Source organism: Zerene cesonia, chromosome Z (genome assembly GCF_012273895.1).
Source record: "Zerene cesonia ecotype Mississippi chromosome Z, Zerene_cesonia_1.1, whole genome shotgun sequence".
Taxonomy (NCBI): Eukaryota; Metazoa; Arthropoda; class Insecta; order Lepidoptera; family Pieridae; genus Zerene; species Zerene cesonia.
In genome coordinates, this window is record NC_052122.1 from 3,386,847 (window position 1) to 3,413,413 (window position 26,567).

General features: G+C 32.6%; 1 protein-coding gene across 2 annotated transcripts in view; it reads left to right on the plus strand.

Moving 5' to 3' along the window:
* The first annotated feature begins 74 nt into the window (after positions 1–74).
* LOC119835733 (MAGUK p55 subfamily member 7) overlaps positions 75–26,567 on the plus strand; it is a 35,753-nt gene continuing 9,260 nt past the window's right edge. Inside the window, exons 1-8 of one of the 2 annotated variants that reach the window (XM_038360713.1) lie at positions 75–412; positions 489–760; positions 844–975; positions 1,438–1,467; positions 2,494–2,661; positions 3,099–3,295; positions 7,641–7,756; positions 8,075–8,392. In XM_038360713.1, the coding sequence (XP_038216641.1) occupies positions 376–412; positions 489–760; positions 844–975; positions 1,438–1,467; positions 2,494–2,661; positions 3,099–3,295; positions 7,641–7,756; positions 8,075–8,392 (1,270 nt within the window). In that variant the 5' untranslated portion in view covers positions 75–375. The remainder of the gene's footprint in view (positions 413–488; positions 761–843; positions 976–1,437; positions 1,468–2,493; positions 2,662–3,098; positions 3,296–7,640; positions 7,757–8,074; positions 8,393–26,567) is intronic. The other variant, XM_038360714.1, reaches the window with a different exon arrangement.

Here is a 26,567-nt window from a genome sequence, read left to right on the forward strand (position 1 = left end):
AAATACCTATTCCTTGTACATTGATGTTCTCTATTTTTAGTTCTGTCAAAATCTATGGAACAAATTTCTTCCTGCTCTTCAACCACCTAACACTATAGATTTACTTCCAGCTTCCAGTTTATTCAAAACTTCATTTTTAAATTATTTTCTTTCCAATTTACCCTTAATAAACTGAAATTCCATTAACTGAAAAGTTATCATCGTACTCCACAAAAATGTGTTTTAAATTATATTCAAATTGTCATTCGTATGTGTTTTTGTATAGTCATATATTTCTGAATTGGTAGAAAACGTAAGAAGTGAATTAAATACAAAATAAATAAGTGTTTCCTATTTAATATGATATAATCAAGAATTTAAGAAGTCCCAGTCAAAATGATGATGTCCAATCCAACTGAGAATTGGGATCCTTGTACGTATTACATTAGTTATTAAATATTTTTTTCTTGATGCTTACTAGCGACTAAATTACACATGTATATTTTTAGCTCTTACTAGGTTATTAACTTCGTTAAAAGAAGTTCAGTCAGATGGCGAAGATGTCGCGTTTTTAAGTGAATTACTGCAGTCGAAGCAGTTGCACGCTCTAGTCCAAGTTCATAATAAAATAGTAGCGAAAGGAAGGGATGACAAATTTTATCCTTTGTTATCTAATGCTATGCAAGTAACACTAGAAGTGTTGGAAATGTTTGGTGAGCTTAAGACAGTCTCCAAGGAGTTCCAAGAGCTTTTGAGTCTGCTACAGAAACCTCACTTTCAGGTATGCTATATGTTTAAGAGTTATTGTAGTATGTTGAGATTATGGGTAGTAAAATATTATGGTCTTTTTATTATATTTGACAGGCCATATTATGTACTCATGATGCGGTGGCCCAAAAAGATTACTATCCACACTTGCCTGACATCCCACCTGATGCTGATGAAGATGAAGAAACGGTGAAGATAGTTCAGTTGGTCAAAAGTGATGAGCCATTGGTATGTAGCCACTTCAACTACATAATATATCTACAAAAAATCATAAGTGTAAAAGGTCTATTATATTGTGGACAAAGATTTTGTGCTAGGGGGTTGGAGCTAAAGTGTACAAGTGTTATCATTTAGAAATAGCAGCTATATTTTATTTGGGTAACCATTTAAATATTATGTTTATTATATTCTTTATGTACTAATATACATTTCTGGGAGGAAGTTTTATTTCATTGCCATAACTTCAAAATCATTTAAAATTTAAATGGCAGTAATGGATTTCTTCAAATAATTTGATCAATCTATTACAATAGAATGTCTTTGTGTTTGTCTACTGTCAAAATTATCTTTTATTTTGTTAGTTCTCAGAATTCTTCATTTTTGTACCGGGTCGATCTTATCATGATTCATTAGGAAAGGCTAAATGTGTTTTAGTATTGGGTATATTCAATGTTAATCTTTTATCAAAAGGGTGGAGCTCAGAGTGCCGAGCCAATTGTGGTAAGTAATATCATTATTTCTACCTTTACTCATAATTGTTGGTTAACATCAATCGTACCATTTCCCATGTTATCTTTTATTGTTTAACCTAACCATTTATCACCCTGGTCACTATTTATTATTAGCTGCTAATTCTAGATGTTGGCACAATTTGTATTGTGTTTTCTTTGCATCCCTTAGTATGAGAGTTTTATTTTATTCTGTCACATGTACATTATTTTAACACAATACAGATTGCTTATTGTTTAAGTTTCGAATTGTTTAAACGTTATTATTTGATCATATTATTTTTGTGTTCCCATTTTGTAATTTTTAATGTGATAGTTGGTGTAATACAGGACTGTCAAAATCGCGAGCCCACTGGGCGCCTGTGGTGTCTGTCCAATTCATGAATGTCTATAGAGTATTTGCTATGGCCAAATATTGGTTACGATATCATTTCATTTGTCACGCCAATGCTTTGATTCTCTTTCGTAACATGTAATAATGTCCAATGCATGTTTTTACAATAGTTTTCGTCATAGGTTTAATCCGTTAATTCGTTCTTTGCTGTGAAAAATCCACAAGAAGCAAGTTATTCAATAATTTCTTAATCACCTATCGCATTCAGCCTCACGACATATGTAGGTGAAACTAATCGAATGTTACTGAATTCATAATGTTTTTAAAAGGGCAGCATGAACTATGACATTAGCGACCGACTTTAAATGGGGTTAAATGATCAGAACAATTTTCCATATTACACCGCGTAATATAGCTATTATATGACAATCGAAAACCAATTTTAAAGTTGAACTGCATTTGAATACATGATAGTGCAAATTTCATGAAACTCAGACCGAAATAGAATAAAATATTTGGCCATCGCCGACATTGTAAATGAGTCGATTCTACATAGTAGAAGCCCAATAAAATCGCATCGATGTCACCGGCACCTTTGACGTGTCCCGCTTATTCCCCACATCATTGAACGACGCTCGCAACGGCGAAATGGCTTTGTGCATAAATGTCGCACGTCATTTTCAGGGTGCGACGATTAAAACGGACGAGGAGACCGGCAAAATAGTTATCGCTCGCGTGATGCACGGGGGGGCCGCCGATCGATCCGGCCTCATACACGCCGGCGACGAGGTCATTGAAGTGAACGGCATAAGTGTGGAGAATAAAACACCCGCGGATGTGCTCGATATACTGGTACGTTGGGTGACCTTATTTGCATGAGGGGCTATCTGTAAATTACGTCACACGTATTGTAGCTCTTTTGGCCTTTCCCCCCACATCCCCCTCCTTACTGACGCAGGAGGTTTATCACATTTTAAATATGATGTAACGTCACACGTCACTTTACCTTTTATGTTGGTATTTATATAAAAAGAAAAGAAAAACGTAAATTAACTTAGTGCGAGTTCGTAAATTAATTATCAATTTCGCAATAAGTTGGCGTCACAAAGCTTTTAAAGTTCCAAAACATACTACAGACTGTTACAATTATTCGGTTTATACGATCAAGTTTCGAAGGGACTTATATAATCAACAACAGTGCCTTTCATTCGACACCAGGCCCAATTTCCTAGACAAATGATATTATCGTCATTGGACACCTTTCAAAATGATTCGGTTTATGTTTCCAGCAAAGCTCCGAAGGGACGATAACATTCAAGTTGGTGCCATCGTTCGGCAAGGGAGGCACTCGTGAATCGAAAGTGAGGGTTCGGGCATTGTTCAACTATAACTCCGATGAGGACCCGTACATCCCATGTAAAGAGGCAGGTCTCAACTTCAAGAAGGGAGACATACTACATATTGTATCGCAGGACGATGCTTATTGGTGAGTTCTTTATCAAAAAATCGACAGACATTGTTTTGTCCTCCATATTTCTCTTTGTTTACATCCATTGTGATACATATTTTATTAGCGTTAATAAGTGGCTTTATTCATGTGATGTAAATAGGTAGATTGTGTTACGTTTCAACTAATATTATAAATGCGAAAGTTAAAGAAAGGATGTGTGTGTGTTTGTTGCTCTTTCACGCAAAAACTACTGAACCAATTGCAATGAAATTATGGTATGTAGACAGCTGGACAGCTGTAATAACATATAGGCAACTTTTTATCCCGACATTCCTACGGGATACGGTCTTACGCGGGTGAAACCGCGGGGCGCAGCTAGTAATAATATAAGTAAGGATCAGTGTGTGTTTGTTGTTCTTTCACGCAAAAACTGCTGAACCGATTGCATTTGGTACGTAGAAACCTGAACAACTGGAATAACACATAGGCAACTTTTTATCCCGCGGGGCGCAGCTAGTTTGTATAATAAAATATCCAAATACTAGCGTACGAAAGAACAATAAATATTATTCATTATATAACAATAATTATCATCAATTACAATTTAGAAGTCGTACCCAAGTCATGTATAATCATTTTTGGACAATCTAAGTGTTGCGACCCCTATATTTAGTTCTTACTTTACCACGAAAGTTCAATAAAAGTTGATCACGATTGCAATATATTCTGTATTCGTTCAATATAACGTACAAATGTAATATTAAACAGCGTTACTTTTCAACTGCATTATTTTAAAAACGATCAACATTCATTCATAGAAAAATTAAAAATAAAATTATAAGGTACTTCCATAAATGCGGAAATGAAATGATGATTCCATGTCGGCATAAGGCAGAGGTGATGACTTCTTTATTTTATTAAAAGGCAGTATTTATTATCATCACTATGTCAATAATACTTTCAACTGTCTGTTCCAAGTCCCAAATGGTTATTCAATCGAAATAATATTTAAAATAATATTTTTGTATATTTAGACTAAAACTCAGTAACGAACTTTACTATATTGATATAAGATTGGGTAAAGAGCTGGCTCAGGATGTGTGTTTAGTCCGTACGTTAAACGTTAACCTTTTATTGATAAGAAGCCAATTTCGACATTTCATTCCCAAAGTTGTGTGGGAGTTGAACGTGATTGTATTTTCGTCCCCAATTTAAATGGTTCTAAAAACCGATCAAATAACAACGATTTCCTATCAAAATCCTGTACAAAAAATAAAATGGCTATAATTTGAAAACCTTCGTTTTTGGAGCGACGTTGGAAATTTTGAGAGCTTAATCACATTCTATGTAAAAACATTACGTAAATAGAGTTGTGAATGATAAATTTATCAATTTTCACCAGTTCGTACAAATTTTAATTAAATCTTTCGCGTTTACTACAAACTAGTTTTCAAAGCACTGACCTAATTACTATTTGACGCTATAATGTAGTTAATAAAGCTAGAAATTTAGGTTACTAGCTACTTTTGGATAATGCAAAATCCTAACAGAGTAATGCAATGAAATATTTTTTTAAAGCGTTAATTAAATTTATTTATATGAAATTGTTAATTAAACATATGAAACTAGCTTTTAAAGTAACGAAAGTATTATAGGGTTATATACTAGGTGTGCCACGCGGTTTCACTAGCGACGTACATGATGTTACATAGGCTTTAGTCCTCCTTTATAAATTGGCTATCTTTCACTGTTAGAATTTTTCAAATCGCACCACTGCCTCTGGAGATAGAGCATTCAAACAACAAACAAACCCTTTATTTATATAATTAGTATACATATAGATAATTTCCATTATTTCGTTTAATTGTCAGTATTGGTGCAACAAAAATGTATGAAATTTGTGGAATATTGCAGTCTATTGCACGATCAAGACTAGAACAAAAAGCTAGAAAGCTAGCTAGCTAGAGCTAAAAATACAAGGTAATAAATAAATCATGGTATGTAGGTAAAGATGATCCCTAACAACATAAAAAAATATATGGCGTTATGTTTCCATAAATTTTCAAATATTTTTTTTTTTCATAAAAAACTGCCAAGGCGTAATAAATACAATAATAATTTTGAAATGATACATTTATTCAATGTATCTTAAGTTATTTTGAAATTATATTCTTAATCCTCACTATGCTCATAAATCCGAAAGTGTGTTTGTTTCTTTGTTTGTCTGTCTTTCATGTCGCAACGGTTCTATTTAATTGTATGATATATCTAGAGACAGTTTGGAGACTAGATAGTGATATAGGCTATTTTTCACCGCGGTAAAACATCTCATTTCTATTGGAATTTCCTTTTACCATGTGGACAAAACCGCTGGCAACACTGCTAGTAGTTATAGATTGATAACATTTCCCTTCGTCAAATTCAAACCAGAATTTATTCAACAAGACTTCGAAGCGCTTTTAAATCAACATACACATACTATACATACATATTCAGAATATTTTCAAAAAGTGACCCTTAATTATCACAGTATCCGCTGCGTCATGCAAAGCATAATTGAACCATCTATGAGAGAGAAATCTCATAAGATTTTTCAAACTTTATTACTTGTAATTGTCGAAATGCCGAAGTTAATTGTTAAATTGTCGATAAACAAAGTCTTAACTATTTCCTGCAGAATACTTTCCTTGATACATTCAACAGTTAAGCACCAACCATCTTAATAGATAAACTTTTAAACTGTATGCATTAGAGTTTTAAGATCAATCAAAATTGAATTGTGTATTGGAAAATCAAATCATTAGTATCAACTAGTAAGACAGTTCAATTCTTCAGTTATTGCTAACACTTTCATTATCAATTATTGTTATACATACAAGTGCCGATAGTTATAATAGATATAGTTTAAATAATAAACAAACTATCTCACTTGATCATGTAATACAGAGTATACCTTCAAATTATTAAATCCTCGAGATCCTAATCGGTGCAAAAAGATAAACTCATGAAATTATTGTATTGCGATTGATTTTTAATAATTGTACAAAGTTTGAATTCATTCTGTCTCTTTAAAGTGGGTTGAAATCGAGTATAAAGTAGTTGGTTATACACAAATATACAGATGAAGTTAATGTAATGTAAAAATGATACTCCGGTAATGCATTGTTTTGAACTTGTTCCATTGAATTATGAATTATTTATATGCACAATGTTATGATAGCCTAAACACTAAGTCATATTTATGTAAAACATCATAAACACTTATGGAACTTAAAAAGCATACAGAATTGAAAGTGAAGTTTTACATATAGAGTAACTAACTACTAACCTAAATGTGATGAAAGTCAAATAAATTTTTTTAGTTACCCTTAGAGTTAGTTTCTCCCATATTTTAAGTAGTGCTTTAAGGCTTTAATTAGATGCAGCTTTCATTATCTTTTGAATTATATTTTTGAAATCGCTTAAGGCAGAAAAGTGTTTCCAGTCTCCCGCTGCGGGTTATCTTTAGTTACTACTACTACAAGTTAATAAATTGAATCTTCCTTTAGATCTAGATCAAAAAACCATTTATACAAATTAATGTTTTTTTTACGATTGGTCAGAAACAGGTGCTTAACAACTACTTCGAAGACCGGTGAAAAGAAAATTCTGCATAATTTAATCAATGTGCATTATAAAACAAGTACATCATATTTTCATCTTAATATTCCTTGAAATATAAATAACAAAGAAAGAAGAAATAAATAGCAAATGGATTGAAAATAAAATAAACCTAGAACAAATCTATACTTGCTTAATTTTCAAACAGACACAAAAATGTACATTTTTAAAACATACCTGATCCCAGATTCCATTAAAACCAGCTTCTAATCATTCACTTTAATACATAAATTTTCACAAAACTGGAAAATTCCACAATATTTTCACAGAGTAGTTGAAACAAGAATGTTTGACATTTACAACAGTACAGTTTTTCTAAAGTATTGAGTGATGTCAAAGTGAATTTTGACATATTGGGTACCTTTGAGATAAATTTAATAAGGAATAAGTGTTTTGGACAAACATATTATTATTGACCGTGTTAATTATAAAATACAATGCTCGTCATATTTCATATGTTTTATTTCGTAAGTTGCAACCCTGTATTTGTCTTTTTTGGCGTATAGAAAAAAAAAAAGAAATTTATGGAGGCGCTTTTAAAATAGACAAATTGTAAAATTGCCAATACTACAAATTGGCTGATATTGCATTTTTACAAGTTTTCTTGATGGCCTGTTGATTGGGGAAATGTGTACTATTCCCCTAATTTTGGGGTTATTTTTCATGAGTTTTTGTATGTATGTTGAATATAATAATTTAATAATTGTGTATATCTTACCAGGTGGCAAGCCCGTCGCGAAGGCGACAGGGTTATGAGAGCCGGCTTAATACCATCACGTGCTTTACAAGAAGGTCGGATAATTCACGAGAGGCAAAGTGATCCGCAGACTTTAGACGGTACGTTAGTTATCCCATGTTAGTTATGAATAACATAACCATAACCTCATTTATTATATACAATTTACCTTTGATAATGCTACTAGATTGGTTTGAGTTCATAGTATGTCTTATTTTAGTAAAACATCTTAGCTTCCAGTTTGTTATAATATTTCATGATTAGTCATAGATCATAATTAAGTTGGATTTAGTAGATACTATACATGTATGTAATAAAATCTGATCTGTAGACCAGTTTGGCATAATTTTATATTTTTGTTGTGTTTTATTGTTTATTTGAAATGGGACTATAATGAAAAAAAAATTATTTAATTCCAGGCAAGCCAGCCCTCTGTTCGCCAACCAATGCCAGCTCGGACTGCAGTCCCAAAACGCCATGTTCGCCAACCGCCAACGCCACGGCCTTATTGCCTTGTAAATCCACGCCCAAAGTGAAGAAAATTATCTACGACATAAAGGAGAATGATGACTTCGACCGCGAGATGATACCCACGTACGAGGAGGTCGCCAGATTGTATCCGAGGCCCGGGTTCGTGAGGCCGATAGTGCTGGTCGGTGCACCCGGAGTTGGTCGCAACGAGCTCAGGAGACGCTTGGTTGCTACCGATCCGGAGAAATACGTCACGCCCATACCATGTGAGTATTTTTTTTATGTATTCGTCCTGTGTGTTTGTTAATTGAAGCGACTTGTTATATTGCTGTGGCGATGTGGTTGTATGCGAGTGCTGTGTATAGTTGAGATTTTTTACGTTAGGTCTAATAGAGTAAAATGCAATGATATTTATTAAAAGTTTATTTATATTATTACAATGGTAGGGCAAAATTAGGGTTATAGATAAGGTGTTCTCTGGGTATTAATTTACCAAATTGATTTGTGTATGTTTTGGTGGTTAAGCTGGTATATTGTGAAAGCTGATAATTTCTAAAAGATTAAGAAAGTATCCTGTCGAGCGGTGCGAATTTTATACTATCCCATAAACTACGCATTTTTATGGTACACCTTATTACGTTTATAGAGAAACTTTGACAAAGATTTTTTTATTTACATCTCGGTGTATCATAAATCATTCTATCTGTCATAAGTTTCTTTTATCCATATTGAAATAGAAAGATCGAAAATATGTCAATTTAGGAAGATATCATCACAAACCTTTCTAAATCACCACATAATACTAGTTATATATTAATGCTGCTGCATAATATGGCGAATCTGAAAAGTGCACAAAGCGAATTTATTTTTACCTTATATAATGATTAAAAAAAAAAGAAATGGTTGGTTGGTGTTTTTGAACTCAGTATTAACATGGTCTCTGAACTCTCGATCTGAACATTATACTTTATTTCTAAGAACAAACACAATATGCTTTTACAAATAATCATGAATTAAACGCGTTACCAGCTCAATAATGGCTTTTTTTTGTTATTGTGAATGAATCTTATATGATTACGTGATTAAGATTCGCGAATTGATGAAACATGTATAACATAATGCGAATGTTACCTACACACTCGAATTTATCACGTAGCCATAAGCCAATGCAGGGCAATTCGTATCCGGTTTTACCTCATCGAGTAATATTTTCGGTGAATATTATAATTATGCTTTACGCCTCCATAACGTAATTTTTACGACTGAATTAATAAAAAGTTTTGAAGATCCCAATCTTCAAGTAAAGTTGGACCATAATGTTATGTTTTGTAAATTCGGCCTAAGAAAAGGTTTAAACAACGTTATAATGGATTTATAAATAATGCACATAATGATAAAAATTGTAGATTTATGCGGAGTTATTCTGAAAATTATTGATATTAAGTAAAGGTCATCCATTTCAAATATTGGCGGCAATAAAAGGACGCCACAGTGCACTACCGCGCATGCACTCAGATGCGCTTCGATTTTCTAGGTATCCTATATGTATGGCTATTCCCATTAGGGCATTGATTTTAGTTGCAGTCTAGACTTGGTCGAGAACGGACCTGTCGTTTATTTTATTTCTGTTCCGCCTTTTTATTTTATTTTTTTAATTTAATTCAATATCCCAAATCATTCTCAGTTGTCTATAAAATAGTGCAAGTGATTTTGTTTTTAATTTTTTTACCGACGCGGTCAGTTACTCTTGCTGAGGAAATAGGTAAGTCTATATGTTATTGTCCTGTATAATATAAAACGGTTTCAGCTATGTTAAATGTGTAATATAAAGCTACTCTCAAACGTATATGATCATTTGTACTTATCATTGCCATAAAATTAATTTTCATGTATATATAATATACCCAATGTTTAGGGACAATAACGTTAATGACCTAGCTGTAAATGCATTCAAGTTATAAGTAAATCCGATATTTTGTTGAATTTTCCACATTTCAAAATGGCGGATACGTATATAAAATGGCGGAGGTGTCGAAATTAACCGCGACTGCGCAAACAGTTAATAACGATAAAAAGCCGGTCTTACGCTCATAATATCTATTTATCTTTGACAAATATCATCGTTTATTGTTAATTAACGCAAAAATAAAAAATATACATTCATAAAAAAAATGTACTCATATAATCGGTACGATAGATAATGGTATTTCAAAATGGAGTCTACGATCGATTAAACAATGTGCGCCTGCGTATTCGACGTATCAATGTTACATAAAATGGCGGATATTATTCCATGAATAATTATGATATATAGCGCAATAAGATGGACGTAGCATATCGTTATTTTATTTTGTGATATGTTAATCTTTTTTTAAATATAAAAATGAATTAGGTAGGAATAATCTACAAAAATTATTTGCAATATTATGGAAAGAATGATGCATAGTGGATAAAGAAAAGGAGTGATGAGGGGAATGAAGTCAGAACTGGGAGGGGTAAGACAACGATACTGGCCTCCGGTACGAAACAGTAGCATTCACATGCTGCTATTCCGTCTGACCTTCCCCAGTGCGAGCTGGCATGTTTCGTGCCAAATATGATCGCTTCCCATATTCAATATATTTTTTTGGTAATTTTTAACTTGTTGTTTTCATCCAAACGTGTCCTAGTTCAGAATGGCTTATTTAAGATGGCGTATATATGGCGTAGATGGCGGTAGGTATGCCACCGTGTTTAATAATTTCTGGCCGCGGCTGCGCGCGCATGCGATCGATGTATGACATGTAAAATGACGACCTATGATTTTTATTCGTATTATATTTTATGTAGAGAATTAAACGAATTCTCATAGAATGTAGAAATTTCTACCAAATAATTTTAAATTCACGATTTGTATACTGCAAAGATAAGTAACAAAGTTAGAGGTCGCCATTTTACATGTCATTGATTAATTGCAAGCGCGCGCAGTCGCGGAATAGAACACATCAACTGCGGCTGCGCGAATTTTCAACACGGTGGCATACCTGCTGTCATCCTAAGTAAGCCATTCTGAACTAGAACGTGTTTGGATGCAAACATGTTCTAGTTCAAAATTGCCAAAAAAAATATTTAATATGGGAATCGAGCATTTTTTGGCGCGAACCGTGCCAGCTCGCACTGGGGAAGGTTAGGTGTAATAGTTGCATGTGACTGCTACTGTTTCGTACAGAACCTGGGGTAGCCCCATATTTTAAATCAACAATTTTCTTTTTGGTAAATATAATTACTTAAATGTTTTCTTACTTATGCGAATATTTAGCTAACAGAATGTTTAGACCTACATTCAATTACAACTTAATCTTATTTAATAAATTCGACAATGAATATACTTTTAGCACGGTACCAATGAAGTGGAATTTTGGCGTTTTGTCGATTTGAAATGAAAACAAAAATTAAGATTAATTTCATAATAAAAATCATAGTTATTTGTATGATTTGACTGTGACTGCTTCATTAAACAGGTTAACTAATAAAAAAGTAATAAAATTTATATGTGAAGAAAAAGTTATCAAAATAGTAACAATATCTAAAAAAGCCCATATCGATTATTATTTTCTATCAAGTTTTTAAATACTATGCGAATTATACTTCAATAAAAATATGAAAATGATGACTTATAGCGAACAAACAAACAAAACAATGAAAAATATTGTGCATCAAAAAATAAGAAAAGTTACAGAAACATACATATAACACACACTAACAAGCACAGCTGGTGGTCTTTTTGCTTAGGAAGCATGTTTAAGAGGTGCGATTATAATCTTTGTTATACGTTCATGGAACATAAATATTTATGCAAATACAAGTACAGACTCACATAATTATACACATACATATATACATAATATATTTATGAATACATACATTACATATAATTACATTTACTACAAAGAAAATTATTGAAACACTATGGATAAAGGAATAATGAACAGAACTGGGAAGGCTAGGGCAAAAAATATGGGGTTACCCCAGGATCTGCACAAAACAGTAGCGTTCACATGCTGTTAATTCACAACTTCTTTACTGCATAGATAACAAGAATCTTAGTTAGAGGTCGCCATTTTTCATGTCATTGATTGATTGCAAGCGCGCGCAGCCGCGTAATAGACCACATCAACCGCGGCTGCGCGAATTTTCAACACGGCGGCATACCTGCTGTCATCCTAAGTAAGCCATTCTGAACTAGAACGTGTTTGGATGCAAACATGTTCTAGTTCAAAATTGCCAAAATAAATATTGAATATGGGAATCGAGCATTTTTTGACACGAGCCGTGCCAGCTCGCACTGGGAAAGGTTAAGTGTAATAGTAGCATGTGAATGCATAATGAATAATAGTTCATACTTTTAGCACGGTACCAATGAAGTGGAATTTTGGGGTTTTGTCGATTTGAAATAACACAAAAATTAAGATTAATTTCACAATAAAAATTATAGTTATTTGTATGATTTGACTGTGACTGCTTTATTAAACAGGTTTACTAATAAAAAAAGTAATAAAATTTATATGTGAAGAAAAAGGTATCAAAATAGTAACAATATCTAAAAAAGCCCATGTCGATTATTATTTTCTATCAAGTTTTTAAATACTATGCGAATTGTACTTCTATAAAATATGAAAATGATGAATTATAGCGAAGAAACAAACAAAACAAACAAAAATAAAGTGATTCAAAAAATAAAGATAACAAGAATCTATGTTAGAGGTCGCCATTTTACATGTCATAGATTGATTGCAAGCGCGCGCAGTCGCGGAATAGAACACATCAACTGCGGCTGCGCGAATTTTCAACACGGTGGCATACCTGCTGTCGTCCTAAGCAAGCCATTCTGAACTAGAACGTGTTTGGATGCAAACATGTTCTAGTTCAAAATTGCCAAAAAAAATTATTGAATATGGGAATCGAGCATTTTTTGGCACGAACCGTGCCAGCTCACACTGGGGAAGGTTAGGTGTAATAGTTGCATGTGAATGCTACTGTTTCGTACAGAACCTGGGGTAGCCCCATATTTTAAATCAATAATTTTCTTTTTGGTAAATATAATTACTTAAATGTTTCTTACGTATGCATGTATTTAGCTAATAATATGTTTAGACCTACATTCAATTACAATTTAATCTTATTTAATAAATTCGACAATGAATATACTTTTAGCACGGTACCAATGAAGTGGTATTTTGGCGTTTTGTCGATTTGAAATGAAAACAAAAATAAAGATTAATTTCATTATAAAAATCATAGTTATTTGTATGATTTGACTGTGATTGGTTCATTAAACAGGTTAATTAATAAAAAATAATAAAATTTATAAGTGAATAAAAAATTATCAAAATAATAACAACATGTAAAAAATCCATGTTGATTTTTTTTCTATCAAGTTTTTAAATATTATGCATATTGTACTACTACAAAAATACGAAAATTATGAATTATAGCGCTCAAACAAACAAATAAAAAATACTTTGTTGTGCATCAAAAAATAAGAAAAAGAAGTTAAAGAAACATACATATGACACACACTAACAAGCACAACAGGCGGTCTTTTCACAGGCAGGCAGCATGTCTAGGCAGCATGTTTAAGAGGTGCGATTATAATGTTTGAAATACGTTTATGGAACATAAATACATATGCAAATACAAGCATATTATCACATAATTGTACACATACATATATAAATAATACGTATATAATACATACATTACATATAGTATTTTCTTGTGTTTGATTTTACGCGAGTATTGTACATTTAGAAATTAAAAACTTTAACGGATTTTTAACGCGATTTATTCATAATATTATCAACCCGACTAAAAGCAAGTTTTAAATTTCTAAATACATTACATATAATTACATTAACTATAACGAAAATAATTGAAATACCGTGAATAAAGGAATAATGGACAGAACTGGGAAGGCTAGGGCAAAAAATATGGGGTTACCCCAGGATATGTACAAAACAGTAGCATTCACATGCTGCTAATTTACAACTTCTATACTGCAAAGATAACAAGAATCTTAGTTAGAGGTCGCCGTTGTACATGTCATTGATTGATAACAAGCGCGCGCAGTCGCGGAATAGAACACATCAACCGCGGCTGCGCGAATTTTCAACACGGTGGCATACCTGCTGTCATCCTAAGTAAGCCATTCTGAACTAGAACGTGTTTGGATGCAAACATGTTCTAGTTCAAAATTGCCAAAAAAAATTATTGAATATGGGAATCGAGCATTTTTTGGCGCGAACCGTGCCAGCTCGCACTGGGGAAGGTTAGGTGTAATAGTTGCATGTGAATGCTACTGTTTCGTACAGAACCTGGGGTAGCCCCATATTTTAAATCAATAATTTTCTTTTTGGTAAATATAATTACTTAAATGTTTTCTTACTTATGCGAATATTTAGCTAACAGAATGTTTAGACCTACATTCAATTACAACTTAATCTTATTTAATAAATTCGACAATGAATATACTTTTAGCACGGTACCAATGAAGTGGTATTTTGGCGTTTTGTCGATTTGAAATGAAAACAAAAAAAAGTTATCAAAATAGTAACAATATCTAAAAAAGCCCATGTCGATTATTATTTTCTATCAAGTTTTTAAATACTATGCGAATTGTACTTCTATAAAAATATGAAAATTATGAATTATAGCAAACAAACGAACAAAACAATGAAAAATATAGTGATTCAAAAAATAAAGATAACAAGAATCAAAGAAAGAGGTCGCCATTTTTCATGTCATTGATTGATTGCAAGCGCGCGCAGCCGCGGAATAGTACACATCAACCGCGGTTGCGCGCGCATGCGATCGTTGTATGACATGTAAAATGACGACCTATGATTTTTATTCGTATCATAATTTATGTAGAGAATTAAACGAATTCTCATAGAATGTAGAAATTTCTATCAAATAATTTTAAATTCACGATTTGTATACTGCAAAGATAATAAGTAACAAAGTTAGAGGTCGCCATTTTACCTGTCATTGATTGATTGCAAGCGCGCGCAGTCGCGGAATAGAACACATCCACCGCGGCTGCGCGAATTTTCAACACGGTGGCATACCTGCTGTCATCCTAAGTAAGCCATTCTGAACTAGAACGTGTTTGGATGCAAACATGTTCTAGTTCAAAATTGCCAAAAAAAATATTTAATATGGGAATCGAGCATTTTTTGGCACGAAACGTGCCAGCTCGCACTGGGAAAGGTTAGATGAAACAGTAGAATGTGAATGCTACTGTTTCTTTCAGATCCTGGGGTAAATCAATAATTTTTGAAAAAAAATCAATAATTTTTGAAAAATCGCGCAGTCGCGGTTGATGTGTTCTATTCCGCGACTGCGCGCGCTTGCAATCGATCAATGACACGTAAAATTTGATTCTTATTATCTTTGTAAATTTTATGAGCATTCGTTTAATTTATTCGTGCAATTAACTCATCTGCTTCTGTTTTTATCTTCTACTGTAACTCTAAATAAAATACAATTTGTAAGTAAAAGTGGACGGACTGTTTCACGATTCTACTATAACGATGGTATCAGGGCTTTGATTTGAATTCAAAATGGCGACAGTACAGGCACTACTTAAAATGGCAGTATACCACCCACGGTCACGTGCGCGGCTGCGCATTTACATGCTCCTAAAATTAATTTAACGAGCAACTTATAACTGAGAATTGTTTATAATGTGTTATAAACTAAATCCTCTTGAAGAATTTATGTAAAAAGTTCTCAATTTTACACACGTTTTTCGTCTAAATGAATGGCGGTTAGAAGGATTCGCGCATATACTTACTACATTTTGTACCTAGATTTCATCGATTACCAAATCTTGCTCCAGGTTCGCGCATGCTCTTTAGGTATCCTACCTGAATGACCTAGGTATCTCATAAAACGGTGTGCAAGTGCATCATTCGGACGTATTCGTTTAATTTAAAAAGTTTTTATTGTTTGTTTTCAATAATAATTAATCAATTTGTTGTAGCTTTTTGATTTTGTGCGTGAATTGTAAAATATTTTAATTTAATGGATCGTTTATTTTCCTGAAGTACTTTGTTTTGATTTTTTATAATATCAGCCGTGGTTTTTTTTACAAAATTTGCTTATTCTTTATATATATACACTTTTTAATTCAGTGCGTCTATAATGAGTATTGTTGACATGTTGTACGAGTGATGCATTGGTGAGATGTTTTTCTATTTCGTTCGACATATAGATAATTAACGTTGGATTTGCTTACTTTACTTTCAAAAACATTATCAACATAAAATGGCCGGTCATGTATTCTCCAAATAAAATGGACCTTATATGATTTGACGGCAATGCGTACATGAAAATTTAGTGAAGATCACATGTTGTTTAATTACTTTTTAATCAAAAATTCGAATATTTTTATTTATATGAAGCTATAAAAATATAAAAATGATTAATGAAGGAAAAAAGGCATGAATCAATGAGGGGAATAAAGGACAGAACTGGGAAGGCTAACGCAAAATAATCGTGTCTCCGGTTTTCCCAGGCTCCGTACGAAACAGTAGCATTCACATGCTACTATTTCACCTGACCTTCCCCAGTGCGAGCGGGCACGTTTCGTGCCAAAAAATGCTCAACTCCCATGTTCAATATATTTTTTGGCAATTTTGAACTAGAACATGTTTGCATCCAAACACGATCTAGTTCAGAATGGCTTGCTTAGGACGACAGCAGGTATGCCACCGTGTTGAAAATTCGCGCAGCCGCGGTTGATGTGTCCCTCCGTGCGGCTGCGCGCGCTTGCAATCGATAAATGACTTGTAAAATGGCGACCCATAAAATTGACTTTTGTTCTCTTTGCTGAATTAAAGTTGTGAATTTAAGATTAATTCATGAATACATATTTCTAAAATTCAATGAGCATAAGTTTCATTTATGCGAATAATTAATTCGTCTACTTCTAGTTTTATCCTCTACTATAAGTCTAAATAAAATCCAATTTGTTATTGTATAAGTAGGCGGACATTTAACTCAATTCGACGATTCTATTACAATACTGTCAGGCTTTTGATTTGAATTCAAAATGGCGACAGTACAGGTAGTTAAAATGGCAGTATAACACCCACAGACACGTGCGCGGCTGCGCATTTGCATCCTCCTAGAATTAATTTAACGTGCAACTTATAACTGAGGATCTTTCATAATGTGTTATATTAACTAAATTCGTTTAGAAAATTTAACAGAATTTTAGTAAAAAGTTAATAGTAGTTTTTTAGTTAGTTAACCTTTATGTTGAAATTATTTACAAAATGGCGTTTAGAAGGATTCGCGCATGTACTTACAGCATTTCGTACCTAGATATGATCGATTACCAAACCTTTGTCCAGGTTCGCGCATGCACTTTAGGCATCCTAGCTAGATGACCTAGGTATCACATTAAAGGGTGTGCAAGTGCATCATTCGGACGTTATCGTTTAATATAAAGTGTTTTTATTATTTGTTTTTAATATGAATCATATTATTGTAACTCATTGAATTAGCACGTTTAACGTTAAACATTTTAATTTTATGGATCGTTTCTTTTTCTTTAACACTATATAATAAGATGTTAAAATTTTATTTAACATAAACTTTTTTGGTATAGAATTTGCTTATTCTATTATATTTTTTTGTCAGTGCGTATTTAAAAAGTTTTGTTAAAATGTTGTACGAGTGATGCATTGGTGAGTTGCTTTTCTAATTTTTTCGACGCATAAATTATTAATGTTGAATTTGCGTGTTTTTTATTTAAACTTTGAAAAGTTATATAAATTGAAACTGTAATATTTTGGAAAGGATAAATTGTAAAGGATAAAGGATAGAATAGATGAGGGATATAAATTACAGAACAGGGTAGGTTAAGCCAAAAAAATACTCGTCTACGGTTTTCCCAGGCTTCGTACGAAACAGTAGCATTCACATGCAACTATAACACCTAACCTTCCCCAGTGCGAGCTGGCACGGTTCGTGCCAAAAAATGCTCGATTCCCATATTCAATAATTTTTTTTGGCAATTTTGAACTAGAACATGTTTGCATCCAAACACGTTCTAGTTCAGAATGGCTTACTTAGGATGGCGGCAGGTATGCCGCCGTGTTGAAAAATCGCGCAGCCGCGGTTGATGAGTCCCACAGTGCGGCTGCGCGCGCTTGCAATTGATCAATAACATGTACAATGGCGACCCATGAAATGGACTCTAGTTGTCTTTCATTTATGCGAATAATTAATTCGTCTACTTCTAGTTTTAACTTCTACTTTAAGTTGAAATGAAATCTTATTTGTTAGTATAGGTAGACGGACATTGAACGGACGGATATTTCTTTCACGATTCTAATATAACGATACTGTCAGGCCTTTGATTTGAATTTAAAAATGGCGGTACGCGGCTGCGTATTTGCATCCTCCTAAAATTAATTTAATCCTATTGGAAAATTTAGAAGAATTTTAGCAAAACCTTCACAATTTAACATGCTTCCTTCGTCTAAATTTTGTCGTACCATTGTGTTGAAATTATTTACAAAATGGCGGTTAGAAGGATTCGCGCATGTACTTAATACATTTTGTACCTAGATTTTATCGATTACCAAACCTTGCTCCAGGTTCGCGCATGCTCTTTAGGTATCCTGCCTGAATGACCTAGGTATCTCATAAAACGGTGTGCAAGTGCATCATTCGGACGTTTTCGTTTAATTTAAATTTTTATTATTTGTTTTCAACAATAATCAATTTGTTGCATCTTATTAATTTTACACGTGAATTGTAAAATATTTTAATTTAATGGATCATTTATTTTCCTGAAGTACTTTGATTTGGTCTTTTAAAATATCAACTGTCGTTTTTTTTTTTACAAAATTTTCTTATTCGATTCATATATACATTTTTTAATTCAGTGCGTCTATAATGAGTATTGTTGACATGTTGTACGAGTGATGCATTGGTGAGTTGTTTTTCTATTTTCCTATATTCAATATATTTTTAGGTAATTTTGAACTAGAACATGTTTGCGTTCAAACGTGTTCTAGTTCAGAATGCCTTATTTAAGATGGCGGTATACATCCCAAGCCGTGGATGCGCGCGCAATCAATCAATCAATGATGAATAAGATGGCGACCTATGAAATTTAATCTTTTTATCGTAAATTCGTTATAATTTAAGTTATTTTTTTTTTTATTTATGAATCTTGTTTATTACTCCATAGCATAAAACAAAGTCGCTTTCACTGTCCCTATGTCCCTATGTATGCTTAAATCTTTGAAACTGCCCAACGGTTTTTGATGGGGTTTTTATATATAGATTTTTGTATATAATTTTAAACACAATTAATAAAAATAACAAACACTAATTTTATAGTAATGTCAGTTAGTCTTTGGTTTTAATTCAAAATGGCGTCAGTACAGGTATTTTTAAATGGCGGTATACCACACACGAACACGCACGCGGCTGCGCATTTGCATCGTGAATAAATTAATTTAATTTGCAACTTTTAGCTTTTGAGGTTCGTTTATTATGTATTTATATGAACTAAATTCGCTTGGAAAATTTAAAAGAAGTTTCGTGAAAGCTCTCAGTTTTTTGGTCTTTATTTCGTAATACATTTATGTTGGAATAGTCAACAAAATGGCGAACGATATGCTGCGTCTCTTAGAAGTATTCGCGCATGCACTCTCTGCATTTCGTACCTAGATATGATCGATTACCAAACCTTTGTCCAGGTTCGCGCATGCATTTTAGACATCCTAGCTGGATGACCTAGGTATCACATTAAAGGGTGTGCAAGTGCATCATTCGGACGTTTTCATTTAATTTCAAGTGTTTTTATCATTTGTTTTCAATATTAATAATTCTTTTGCAACTTATCGAAATTGGGCTTGAAAAGTTAAATATTTTAGTTAAATGAATCGTTTACTTTTTTTTACTGAATTAATTTGAACATTTAGAACATCAAGTATTTTGTTTTTCAAATTTACTTGTTCGATTCATTGTTTTTTTTTTTAATTCAGTGCGTGCGTGTTGTATATTTTTAACATGTTATACGAGTGATGCATTGGTGAGTTATTTTTCTATTTTTTATAAGGTTATTATACTATCAAATAGGTTTTTAAGTACTGATTCTAGTTAACAATCCCATCAAATTGATATAAAATTTTCATGATATTATTTGATTGGCGCATGTGTGCAACTTAGCTTTGCCCGGGATCGCGCATGCGCGTACAGCTCGGTAGTTAATTTGAAGAACGACAAAGATACATGTAGATTCGATCCGATGTAAAAAGTTATTTTTTATTAAAACTTAGTTATAGTGTAGTTAAAAAAAAACTAGAACATCGGCGTACTTCACTTGGGTGTGTCAACGGTTGTGTTAAATTTTTATGTAATGAAAGTGTAAGTATCCACTTTTATGTACTAATTGATATATTTGAAAATTATTCATCCAATCGATATTGTTTACTACTTGTCTGAAAATATTTTATTGTGATATTTATATTTTATTACAGCAACGTGATGATATATATACCAATCAATCGATGAAGGAAGACCTGTAATGCGAACGACGAGATGTGGATGTTATTAACTTTGTTTAAAATTTGTCTTGAATATTTTGTGAAATGTATTTAAATGTAATGAAATTGAGGATTCATTAAAGATTTTTTGTCTGCAAAAATGTATGCTTTTTTCATATTTTCTACGTACATGACCCTTTTTAATTTTTATCCACATTGCATATACATAGCTGAAACCGTATTTATTGTTTTTCAATTGTTGTTTTATAGGCTCTTTAAGGAAATCATTACTACGTTTTACAATGTAAATAAAGATTATCGACGCACGTGTGAAGCTCGTAGTCACAGTACCGCATCGTCATCTTATTGGTTGTTTAGTTTTGTATGTAATGACAGACCGAATAAATACCGTAAAATAATAACCGTAGCATTTACCACGTCAGCTTATTCAAGTTTGGTACAATTTTTTAACAGCGTTTCATCAAGTTTTAGAGTATTATAACAATAAAAGTGTTAGTGTATTATTGTGTGCAAGTGATGTGTATATTTTGTGTGAAATTAACAAATGGGCAACAAGTAAGTGTAGATTTATTTTCCATATTAATCCTTTTATGAATATTGAATTAAATTGCTGTTCTTTTTTTAGATTTTTCTGAATAATGATTATTTTCTGTATTTTCAGAGTAACAACGCGTCGTGTTGCAAATATGAGCGTGAATTTCGCACTCGAGATGAAGATGAATCGAATTAAATATGTCATAAATTATATATATTATATGAAACTCTGTTTACAATTGAATTTTTATATTTGAATAAACAATGTACCACGGCAATAAGGTTTTTTGTCACGTTTCCTTTCGTTTTTACGTCTCGAACAGTTACAAGTTATAAGCAATATTTGTAGCTATGAAACTACATTTTCAAGTGCAATTGTACATTCCTGGACATAGAATTTTTATTTAAAACAGCTTCGCACGCTTTAAATTCGGAATAGTTAAATATATATATTACTATACATATAAACTTTCCTCTTGAATTAGTCTATCTTAAAAAAAAGCCCATCAAAATCCGTTGAGTCGTTTAAAGATCTAAGCATACATACAAAGGACAGACGCGGGAAGCGTCTTTTCTTTTTACTATGTAGTGATAATTATTTTAATTTTTATTACAAACAAAGTACAATATCAAATCGAAGCAGGGGGACGCGCATGCACTTTCAGACATTATTTTGTACAGTCTGGATAATATTGATTAATGTCCTCGAAGGTCAGCCAGAACCAGGCTCGCGCATGCACTTTAAGCTCAATCTAGGCGTCCTAGCAATTGCAGCCATTGCAGCGCAGTTGTTAGTGATAGTTGGTTGTCTCTAGTTCAGTTCTTTTTTTAAGTTTAGTTATAGTAATTGAAGTATTATTGAAAGAATAGATTTGTTTGAACAAGGTAGGTTATTAATAAATCGTAATTTCTGATTCTCGAATTGTAAATTTGTTCTGGAAGTTTCCGATGCAATCATTTCAACATGGCCACCACGCATGCGCAGATCTGACGTTGGTCTTTCTTGATGGCTTCACCATTTGTAAAATTTTATTGGTGGGATTGTTTAGAGTTTAGACAATAATTAGTTAATGGGGTTGTGATTTACATCAGCTTTGATATTCTGAATACATTTTGAAATCCATTTATAAAAATATATAATCATTAAACATTGAACGTTATACGGACAGTTTTTGTGTTTTTTTAAATCTTGGAGTAAAAACATTTATAGGTAAGTATGAAGTTTTGATTATGAAATACTATTTAATTTATTGTATGAAATACTGTTAATGTTGTTATGATAATTATATTTATATTGAAATTAAATTATGTTTTTAAGACTGTGTATGTATTGATAATTATTTATATTATCTTATTATTCCAAATTAACTCTTTTATTATAATATTTTTATTTCAGGAATAAAACAACAAATATGGAAGGAGATTTATGAATAAAAAAATTCATTTTACAAGTGATTAATTTTCAAATATTTACTATGAAATTCATTTGACATGTACAAATTTTTTAAATATTTATTGAAATAAATTAATTCTATAAACAAATTCACTGTATTATTATTTTCGTCCTTCCTTTATCGTCGTTTTGCATACATGCATATCATTAATTAAAGGATAAAAATATTGCTTTTTATAAATGGAAAACTAGTCGGTAAAAAGATCAGTGGGCGCCATTTTAGTCACTACATATATATACTATAGTCCAGTAGCGTCCAGTAAAGGCCGGGCTCGCGCATGCACTTTGAGCAGAAACTAGATAGTCTAGCATACAGTAAGCTAACAGCAAACAACCTTATAGTGTGGTTGTTACGTACGAAACATCGAGAATATTTCACTTCAAATTTTTAATTAGTGGCAATTTTTTCTTCCAATCGGGAACATTTATGTTGCTTTATAAAAATACTCTCACGAATTAAAGGCAAGTCAACAATTTTGTAACAGGTTGGTTAGAACTAAATGTTTTTAGTACTTCGGGCTCGCGCATGCGTCGAATACACTTGGCCCAATTGTGTGCGGTTGGTTACAAATTTATGTTGATGGGATTGTTAAGATGAATTATATTATTATGATGGGATTGTAGTAATTTTATTTGAGATCAATTTCACAATTCCATATGTTTTTCTTTACATTCACTTACATGAGCTTGCGAAGTTACATTCTTTGTCTCGTTTGTGGAACGAAAATCATGCAAATAGTGTTTCTTATTCTTAATTTTGTTATAACGAGTTACATATAAATAATAAAATCCAAATTTAAATAGATTTAAATAAATTTTAAAGGCGTACAAAAACGTATTACCAGTAGTAACTGGTCAGAAACCAAGATCGTTTAATTTTCCAGAAACCTTAACTCTTTCTGTTTTTAACTATAGCGTGAGAAAACTTTACAAGTAAATGGATTAATATAACAGTATAAAAAAGGACCGAGGCGTTTTGATCCTGAAATTTTTTAATCAGCTTTACTTTATGGTCCGTCATTTTTGCGGGTTCTTAAAATTATGTAAAAAAAGAGATAATTAGCTCCACCGTTAGGTCGGAAAAATAAGATTATCTATGAATACTTCGATTACGGGAGTAAAATAAAAAAAAGGACGTAAAATAGGATACGCAACTATTTACAGGAGGTGTCTTCATGTTGTATTTATTTTTTAGGGTTAAGTTCTCACGATGCGAAAAATCATACCCATTTAAATTTAGGCGATGTTTCTTAAGTGTCTTATTTTATGTGCACGCTTGCGAATTATAATTAAATTAATTAGTTACCATCCTAATGTTCTCTTATTATGTGTATCTTTCTCTTATGTGTTTAATCTTTAATATATGCTCGCGAATTTATTCTTTAAATAAATGTATAATATAGAAATGTGTTAATTAAAAATTTATAGGATTTCTAGGATTCCGTCTGATGAACCTTTGTTAGAAGTACACGATTTGTAATTATTTAAATGTAACCTTCGAAAATAATGTAATAAGTTACTTTGTTCTAGAATAGATGGCATTAATCTAAATCTACGAGACCGTTATTAACATATTATGTATAAGACATATAAATGAATATACACTTGAACCCTCCATTTTCTTTGTTAGGTTACGTACGGGTGTAATTACAAAAAAAAAAACCTTTATAAAAAAGGCTTAGTTAGGCTTACGCATGCGTTTCGAGACCTAGATGTCCCAGGCACGTGAACGATGTTATTGATTTTATTTGTTGCGGGTCACCTTAAAATCGCGCATGCACTCCAGCGTTTCAGGCATCCTATATAGATGTCCTGGGGAAATTAGTTCGGTTTGCGCAATCGTTTACTTCGGTCGCATTGAGTATTGCTCCGTTTGGTTAACAAGTTTTTTACTTTTTTTCACGTCAATTTATTATTATGTATATACTACACGTTTAATAGTTTTAACCCAGGGGATTTTAGTGCATTTTCGCCAGTTTTTTTTTTTTGTAACGCAACATAACAGAGTGATTGCAAGTTTTGATAAGAAAACTAACGTCATTAGTCAACTGATCGTTTTCATTGCGTTAAATATAATATATTTGTTGTACTTTTCTAGTCATGATTATATTTTCAAGACTTTATAATAGCTCTGTCCGGGCTCGCGCATGCCCATGAAGCCCACTTAGGTATGGAAAGCACTGAATATTGATCGCCTAAGGCTGTGTTCGCGCATGCACTTTAACGCTAGTATTCTATCTAGATGCCCTGGGAATTTCAGTTCCGTTCGTATATTCTCATATTTCGGTCGCGTTGATATTCAACCGAAGTAATATATAAAAGCATTTATAATATTATCTATATCTATACGTGTTTTCATTGTTGGTCGTCTGATTGTATAGTGTTTGTTTGTGCATATAATTTTAAAATAATGAAAACAAAATACTAAACATCCGTCAGCGTCAATATTTTAAACGTTTGCATTAATGTCACTTAACTGTACTGAAAATTTTATTTCACGTTGTACATAATTTTTAAACTACTCTGTACTTTTTTCAATATCGAAACAAGGCAGTGGCTTGGTCCATGTTCGCGCATGCCTTTTGATGCGCGCATTGATTATTGAAGGTTCTATGCACTTCGCGCATGCACTATTGTGCTCCAGGTTGCCTATTTAGATGTCCTGGGAAATCAGTTGCGTTTGTGCTTTCATTAATCTCGGTTGTGTCGGTTTATAAATTTTTCAGAAGTTTTAATTAATTTTCGTCAGCATTTTTTAAGGGCATTCACATAGTCTGTATATTTATAGGCGTATCAGACAAAATCCAAGAATAACTTTTTGAACTGGAATTAAACAACAGTCCATGTAGATTCTCCCCATGTTGATACAGTTTATAAAATAACGGAAAATATTATAAATATCAAATAAATCAGATTTGCGCATGTTTTTTAATCAACAGACAGAGCACTTGTTGCTAGGCGTTGAGTATAGATTTTGCTAAAGGTCACGTAGCCTTCGCGCATGCACTATTGGTACCTGGATTCTAGGCGTCCTGGGAAATTCAGTTTAGTTTTGTGTTCTCGTAGATTCGGTTGTGTTGTGTGTGAGTGATTTTTAAATAGTAGTCAATCGTTACCAAAAGCGTTTAAAAGTTATGATATATTGTTAAATAATCATTTTCGTGTAACTTGTTTAGTTTAAAATAGCATCTGCTAAGTCCGGGTTCAAAATTGATTTTAAATCAACCTTAGAAATCTTCACTTAAAGCTAAGCTTTTTGCTGAGCGTTGAATATTGTTTTTTATAGAAGGTCACATTTCATTCGCGCATGCACTTTAGAGCTCCAGGTATGCTAGCTAGATGACCTGGGAAACTCACTTCTGTTCGTTTCTTTGTATATTCCGGTCGCGTTAAATTTGCCATCTTGTCATAATTTAGTAGGCAGTGAATAATAATTAAGTTACATTAAGTATACACTTCTGTAGGGGGTATTGTATGATATATTATATGTACTCATAGTTATATAACTGGCTATCCCGGGCAGAGCACTTGTTGCTGGGCGTTGTGTATTGATTTTATTGAAATGTCACATTGCATTCGCGCATGCACTTTAGGGCTCGTATAATCTAGGCGTCCTGGGAAATTCAGTTTAGTTTGTGCAGTCGTATATTTCGGTCGCCTTGAATTTACGGTCTTGAAAACTTGTACAGTATTGTGTTTGTAATAATTCAGTATTCGGTTGAATGAGAAAGTAAATCTAAACGTTCTTAAGAAAGTTTAGCTGTTTTTTTATTGTGACAATTTTGTATTCGTTCAGTTGTAATATAGTTAATCTAAAATGTCGGGTCCTAAAGAAAACATTGCTAAAAATTATATATTTAATTCCTGGTTCGTGCCTTTAAC